General features: G+C 44.3%; 1 protein-coding gene across 3 annotated transcripts; it reads left to right on the forward strand.

Moving 5' to 3' along the window:
- The first annotated feature begins 1,313 nt into the window (after positions 1-1,313).
- On the forward strand, positions 1,314-6,448 carry LOC123172623 (probable protein phosphatase 2C 12). Of its 3 annotated transcripts, none has more exons than XM_044589575.1 (10): positions 1,314-1,549; positions 1,668-1,917; positions 2,647-2,818; positions 3,178-3,319; positions 3,399-3,462; positions 3,623-3,730; positions 3,910-4,035; positions 4,121-4,353; positions 5,472-5,677; positions 5,762-6,448. In XM_044589575.1, the coding sequence occupies exons 2-9, from the start codon at positions 1,693-1,695 to the stop codon at positions 5,674-5,676; spliced, it is 1,275 nt and encodes a 424-aa protein (XP_044445510.1). In that variant the 5' UTR covers positions 1,314-1,549; positions 1,668-1,692; the 3' UTR covers position 5,677; positions 5,762-6,448. The 3 variants fall into 3 exon arrangements, with proteins under 3 accessions (XP_044445510.1, XP_044445509.1, XP_044445511.1); XM_044589574.1 differs by having other exon boundaries at positions 1,315-1,549; positions 3,166-3,319; XM_044589576.1 differs by lacking the exons at positions 5,472-5,677; positions 5,762-6,448 and adding an exon at positions 4,528-4,769 and having other exon boundaries at positions 1,315-1,549; positions 3,166-3,319.
- The last annotated feature ends 645 nt before the right edge of the window (positions 6,449-7,093 follow it).

Consider the following 7,093-nt stretch of genomic DNA (forward strand, 5'->3'; position numbering starts at 1 on the left):
GGGCCCCTAGTTGCACAAAGCAGGAGAAAACACATGAACCACCACAACCACCACAAGGCTGATGGATTAGGTAGACTATATTTGAAAACTGGCAAGCATTGGTGCTAAATTGCACAAACAAGACTCCCTAGTTGCACACAACGGAGGGGGAAACAACAAAGTCAACTAAGCAGAGCAACTAGCACAAAGTGTATAACATATGAACAGGCAACTAGTAAAAGTGATGCAGCCAACTGGGCAGGCAACTTGTGCAACTGAACACCGTATACACAACCAACTAGTACAAAAGTGAGCCAACTGACCAAAACAACTGCTGCAACTGCAGAGCATATGGACAGCCAAGTACTATATGGACGCACCAACTGGGGAGAATTTTGTGCAACTAACCACCTAAATCTCTGAACACCAACTACAAATCAGCCAATGCATTGCATACATCATTGCACACATCTAAATACAACTTGGAGAATGACTAAGAATCATGAACAAATCTCAAACCCCTGCAAAATTGAATGCAACATGAACTAAACAGCCAAATCGCCCTAAAATCGTGCAACGGGCGCCGTGGACATGCATCCCCTGCTACCTAACGACTACCGTGTACCGTGGCCAACTACACGTTGACCCTGGCCAGCCACCCCGTGCCGTGAACTACACGTCCTTGTAGATCCCGACCACCGTTGGGTGCGTGCTACGAGAGAGGAGAAGGGACCTCAACATGACCAAAATCGAGGATAAGCTGGGGTAGTTCGCGCCGTTCCCGAACCCTAGTGAGCATTCCCCTCACATTTCGGCACCATCCGCGCTCCGCGAGATAGAGAGAGGGAGGAGAAGCATGTAGAAGTCGCAGGCGAGCATACCTCCGACGGCGAGGAGCAGCAGTGATTCCCCCGCGCGGAGAACCACCCGCAAGCCGCCGCCGACCTGAGCACTCCGCCGCGACTCCCCCGTATCGCGCCCGTTCGGTGGAGAGGATGGCGAGGAGGAAGACGAAGATGGAATGGGGAGAGAGCACGCTGCGGGCGAGGGATTTCAGGCACTGATTTCGAAACCGCCGCCCACGACCCCCACTACTCCCTCCTCTACCGCTTACAGGTGGGCCTGGCCACGTCCGGATATGGACAAACCGCCCACGACCGCGGCGCGGGGCCAATCCAGACCAGGTGGCACCTAGCGGATCCGGGCGCGATCGCTGGCGCGATCGTGCGGCCAGGAAGCGGCCGCTCGGCTGTGTTAGTTGGTCCACGGCCACTTTTTAGATTTTAGGAGTAGTTTTAATATAAGTCATATACGATGTGGTCCAAATAAAACATGAGTAATAGTACTATGAGAGGTGTTAGCTGTCAGGCAGCGGTTGCATCGTGTCCAGCGGTTCCAGTAACGGCTTTAACTAATTTCTGCCTCCTCCAGCAGATCGACCCCTTCTTAATCCATTCCGTATTTCTAAACCCCCAAAATCTCCCCACTTCTCTCAGAGTTGTGGTTGGGAGTTCATGTCTGGCTAGGGGGGAAACGAATTCGGCCACATCTCCGGGTCGATCCACTAGAGGTAATCTCCGCCGTGATGCTCTAGAAGAATTTGTTCAATCGATTTGGGAGCTGTTTCCTTGTTCGCATTTCTTGCCCTCTAATAGATCTATCTCCTGTCCATTTTCTTGGAATTGAAGGATTTGCGGTGTGTGGGAGAGGCCCATGGAGGTGCACAACGAGGTAGATGGATCAGGTGTACCCCTGGCCGTGCTCCTCAAGCGAGAGCTGTGCAACCAGAAGGTGGAGAAGCCGGATATCCTGTTTGGGGAGGCGAGCAAGAGCAAGAAAGGGGAGGACTTCACGCTTCTCGTGGCCAATTGCCACCGCACTCCAGGCGAGGGCCCCGGTGACAATGCAGGCGGCGATGACACCATCTCGATGTTTGTGGTAATGCTTCGGCCCTCAATGCTTTGGTTCTCCTTAATTTGCCGATACGTTTTTGTTTTTGCAATAAGCCCATTGAGACAAGTCAAATAAAAGTGTTGTTCATACATACTCCAATTCGCATAAAGCCTGCCTAACTAGACCTCACAGCCTCACAGTGATGCCTTTGAAATCGATGAACCATGTGGCTGTTTCATCTTTTGTAACTTAGAATGTGTTAGTGTCAATATGTGAAAAAGGCGTCATTTCTCAACCTCTTTGAAAGTTTTGATCCATGAATATTTTTTGCTTGCTGTAGTCTAATATTTTGACTTTTACATAGAGGACCATGTCATAGGCCTTATTTTGCGGCGTGTTTGCATCAAGGCACACGGGGGCATTTGTCAGCTAATATTTTACTGGCCCTTCATTGTTATTTGTCTGGTCATTTCGGTAGTCAGAAGGTTATTGAGTTTAGGTACATTCATAGTGGACACCCTAGCTTTGCTAGATCTTTTAGGCTTCCAGCAGTTCTCAAAAAATCTATTTAATCCTATTAATTTTTGTATATGAACTCAGCAAGATCCCTTGGCATTCAATAATGGCAAGCCCAAGTCACAATGAATTTATTCCTGTAAAAATGCAGTTCTACACTGAGTTTATCACTATACTGTCACCTATTTTTAAGTTGTGCGTACACCAACTGAAGTGGTTGCTAGTCTGACTTGAGTTATTATTCTGGCTTCTTCCTAGATTGTTGATGGCCACAACGGACCTGCGGCTGCAGTATACACTAGGGAGAATCTCCCAAACAATGTGTTAGCTGCTATTCCTCCAAATCTTACAAGTGAGGAGTGGACAGCGGCATTGCCAAGGGCACTAGTTGCAGGTTTTGTTAAAACAGATAAAGACTTCCAAACAAAAGGTATTGTTCTTTCATTAGATTTACACTTTTAAGTACTGCAAGGGATGATATATGTACGCATGATCATAATGTGGAGGTTTATAGCATTACCCGCTCTTCGAAAATGTATCTTCCCTTTATTACATGTTCTTATGTAGAAGTACTATTTGCTTAATAGGATATCAGTTATACATATTTATCATCCATGATAAAACAATAGTTATCAATGTTTGGGTGATCTTTGCAAAGCTAAACATATTACTGTTTGTTGCATTGATGGTACCTTTATGATTTTTAGCTGCTTATATTGCATAGTATCATCAGTATTGTTGCTCTGCAGTGTGAATTGACTGCAACATTGTTTTCAGCTGCACGTTCAGGAACCACGGTAACTTTTGTTATAATAGATGGATGGGTTGTCACTGTAGCATCAGTTGGTGATTCGCGTTGTATTCTAGAATCTGCTGAAGGTTCAGTTTACTTCTTGTCTGCTGATCACCGCCTGGATGTCAATGAGGAGGAGTATGTTCATACATCCAGGCTTCATTGTATTCATGTAATATCCTTAGCTTTGGGATTAAACTAAGGTCAATGACTACAGGGTGGAGCGTGTAACAGCAAGTGGTGGTGAGGTTGGGAGAATAAATATTGCTGGAGGTGCTGGGGTATGTTCTTTTCATTTGTGTATGTTTGTCAGTTACCAAGTTAACAGCTGTCTCCTAGACTGTTAATTATAATTTTTTCTTTCCTTGGATATACCGTACTGCAAATGTAGTTCCAGTGACTATTTTTATTTTACTTTTTCCCTCTGCAATCATTATTCAGATCGGTCCACTAAGATGTTGGCCAGGCGGATTGTGTTTGTCAAGGTCAATTGGTGATACCGACGTTGGAGAATACATAGTTCCTGTCCCCCATGTGAAGCAAGTAAAGGTGTTAAATCAACAGACTTTTTTTTATATTAGAGCCACTGGTGGAAAAGATTCTGTCATGTTATAAATAATATCTGACACCAACAATACCATATAAAGACCAATGATTTCTTAGATTAAAGCAGCTCATTCTTGCGATCATAACAGATCTGAGATTTGATGCATCCAAACTTATTGCAGCTATCCAATGCCGGAGGGCGGCTTGTCATTGCTAGTGATGGTGTGTGGGATGCACTGCACTTTCAAGAAGCCCTGAACTACACCAGGGGGCTACCAGCTGAAGCTGCTGCGAATCGAATTGTTAAAGTACTGAAATTTTATTACACCCAGGTGTATCCTTTCCTGGCGTAGTGCATATCTTGGTACACTTATAAGCCATTATCTTATGTAGGAAGCTGTGAGCTCAAAAGGACTACGAGATGATACTACCTGCATAGTAGTCGACATATTACCTCCAGAAAAGCTAAGCCCTCCATTGAAGAGGCATGGGAAAGGAGGCATCAAAGCATTATTCCGATGGAGGCCCTCAGACGAATTATCTGAAGAACAGACAGACAATGGGTGTTTTGAACCTGATGTTGTAGAGGAACTATACGAAGAGGGGTCCGCAATGCTTGCTCAAAGGTTAGTATTACTGTAATACACTGTAGAATTTCGAAGTTTGTCCTAGAAGAGTATATTGGGTACATGCATCAGTATACTATATTAGTGTTATCATATATGTCCCGGAGATGTCCTCTTAGGTGTCACTGACACTTGTTAGTGCATTCCTGTCATCTTACTTTCATTTGTCAATAGATGTAGGTGAATGTGTCAACTTATTCAGGAGAGCTCACGATCAGATCAGCCTATCGTCGTTTCTTCTTAGGCGCTGTTGATTTTGAGCCATGGAAGGAATTTAGCAAACTTGGGCTCCACCTCGTTGCAAAATTTTCATTTAGCTGGCCTCTCTAAATCGATGTTGGACTGCTGATCGATTGGCTCGTCGAGGTCTTGACCACCCTGAAAAATGTGTGCTCTATGACCAGGAGGAAACCATATAACAATTGCTCACTGCATGCGTGTTCTCTAGAGAAGTTCGGTTCTCTGTGCTGTCCTTGGTTGGGTTACACAGCACACTCCAAGGCCAAACGATCTTGCGTTTACTGATTGGTGGCGCCAAGCAAGGCAGCAAGTGGTTCGACAACACCGCAAGGGTTTCGATTCTTTAGTTGTGTTGGTAGCTTGGTGGATTTGGAAGCATAGGTATGGATGTGTTTTTGAGGGGGCTCTTCCTAGTCTTAGTTTAATTATGCAGAACCTTAGGGATGGGGCCCATTTGTGGTGTATGGCCGGGGCCAAAGGGCTGCGGGGGACTTGGCCATAGGTTGTGTGGTTTAGGGCCGTGGTCGAAGTAGTTTCTTTCTTTCTTTCTCGGTGATCCTGTGTATTTAAACGCTGCCCCATTGGGCTTGTAAGAGTCTTATTAGACTCCTTTCTTTCTTAATATAATGATGCACAGCTCTCCTGTGCATTGGAGAAAAAAAATGTGTCAGTTTATTTGGTTATTCTCCTGAAACAAGGAATCTCTTCCTTGTATTAAGTTCATGTATCTACCCCAAATTGAACAATTGTTTTCTCCTTATTCATTTTAAATCATATATACTTGATGACTATTTTCCGCTATTAAGATTTCTAACTAGGATATGTACTATGCAAATAATTTCTTAAAGTACAGTCTATCACTTTTAACTGGTTTCCAGGTTGAATGTAAACTATCCAGCCGGAAATATGTTCAAGCTGCATGATTGTGCAGTCTGCCAATTGGAGATGAAACCTGGTGAGGGTGTCTCTGTTCATGGCAACATGCCGAAGCATCATTCACGGGTTGACCCCTGGGGCGGTCCTTTTCTCTGTTCATCCTGCCAAGTGAAAAAGGTGGCAATGGAAGGGAGGCTGCATTTGTGAAGTATGAATATCTTTAATCACGGGCTTGAATCATTTTCACATTAGGACAATAAATGCTGAATCTTCATTCACTTCTTATTTCCAGATTCTCCATATACAGTCCACCCTGCCCAAGTAGCCTTTCTCAGTGGTTTTGTATACTTCGTCAGACAAGCTAATATTACTAACAGTGTTAACTTATAAAGCAGACTTGTCAAGATCACCCATCAGTCACTGGTAAACAGACTTAAGGACTGTTCTCTAAGACTCTAACTCATCTCAACTTGGAAGATAAAATTGGGCGTCAGTGCAGATGATTAAAATTTGTGCAATCATTCATGTGAAGCACCACATTTATTTTGTTGAAGGTGCACTCTATTTATGCGAAGAAACAAGAAAGGATCCCAGGTTCAAATCAACCAATGTCCTTAAGGTGTGGATAAGTGCCCTTCACATCGGTTAGCACTTGTCAGGAACCCAGGCTTGGTCCATTTGTCAATACCAGGCTTTTCTCATGTCACTCTGTGATAAATGACCCAATCTCTTATGTGATGGTTTTCCTCTTGTTCATTCTTCTTACATGTCCATTTTCCTTGCACCCTAGTTTTATTCGTCGCTGTGCATAGCCACACGGCCCAAAACTGACATATTTTCTGTATTGATACCACAATTCCATAGTTTTATCATAGTACTTATAGTTTTTAGCATATATGTATTACATATAGTGGAAGTTCTACCTCAATTTTGTACTTGCTGTCATTAAATTTTAATATAATTCTTAAGTTTGTGCTTATTGTTTGGTGCTTATTGGTCTATTACATATGGTCTATGTGTATTCTTCAAAACAATAGACATGCAAGAACTATTTGAACAGTAAGGGAGTTTTGCTCTGACAAATTTGGATGCTGGTTCTTATGAGATTTGGTTTGGTTTATTTCATGCCGTAACCCACTGCACTCTGCTTCTTTAATTGGTCGTATGGTATGGTTAAAGGGGGCCCTAAGGAGTTGAGGAATGGGCTAAACTACCATGTTATACTGGTCGCCAGGAGCGGCGCCAGCATATAGTTGTTGGGTTCAGTTGAACCCAACAATTTTTTGGTGGCTTGTACATAACTTTTATTTATATAACGAATGCTAGAGTACCCGCCTCCTGAAGGCCTTCGAGGAATTATTTTTTGGTGTCTCGTATATTACTTCTCTAAAGGATGTTGGGATACCTGCCTCCTGGAGTCCTTGGAGGGAGAAGAGTGCCTCCACGCCGTCCCTTCCCAGGTGGCGTGGCGGCTCTCCGTTTCGTTTGATCTGCTCGGACAGTGCGTGCTCGGGTGTTCTGCCTTGGCAGTCCATGACGGGTGGACTGCAGGCGCTACCGGGGCCACCGTCAAAGGTGATTTCGACCGCGCCCGCGAGAGCCTCTTCTCATTGTGTTCCACGTG

The sequence above is a fragment of the Triticum aestivum genome, unplaced genomic scaffold (genome assembly GCF_018294505.1).
Source record: "Triticum aestivum cultivar Chinese Spring unplaced genomic scaffold, IWGSC CS RefSeq v2.1 scaffold275895, whole genome shotgun sequence".
Classification (NCBI taxonomy): Eukaryota; Viridiplantae; Streptophyta; class Magnoliopsida; order Poales; family Poaceae; genus Triticum; species Triticum aestivum.

Bases quoted from the DNA above. Each gene is read 5' to 3' on its own strand.
- LOC123172623 (XM_044589574.1), top strand. From the start codon at position 1,693: ATGGAGGTGCACAACGAGGTAGATGGATCAGGTGTACCCCTGGCCGTG. The intron at 2,819-3,165 runs GTATTGTTCTTT...CATTGTTTTCAG, and splicing joins TAAAGACTTCCAAACAAAAG to CTGCACGTTCAGGAACCACG. The intron at 3,731-3,909 runs GTGTTAAATCAA...AACTTATTGCAG, and splicing joins CCCATGTGAAGCAAGTAAAG to CTATCCAATGCCGGAGGGCG.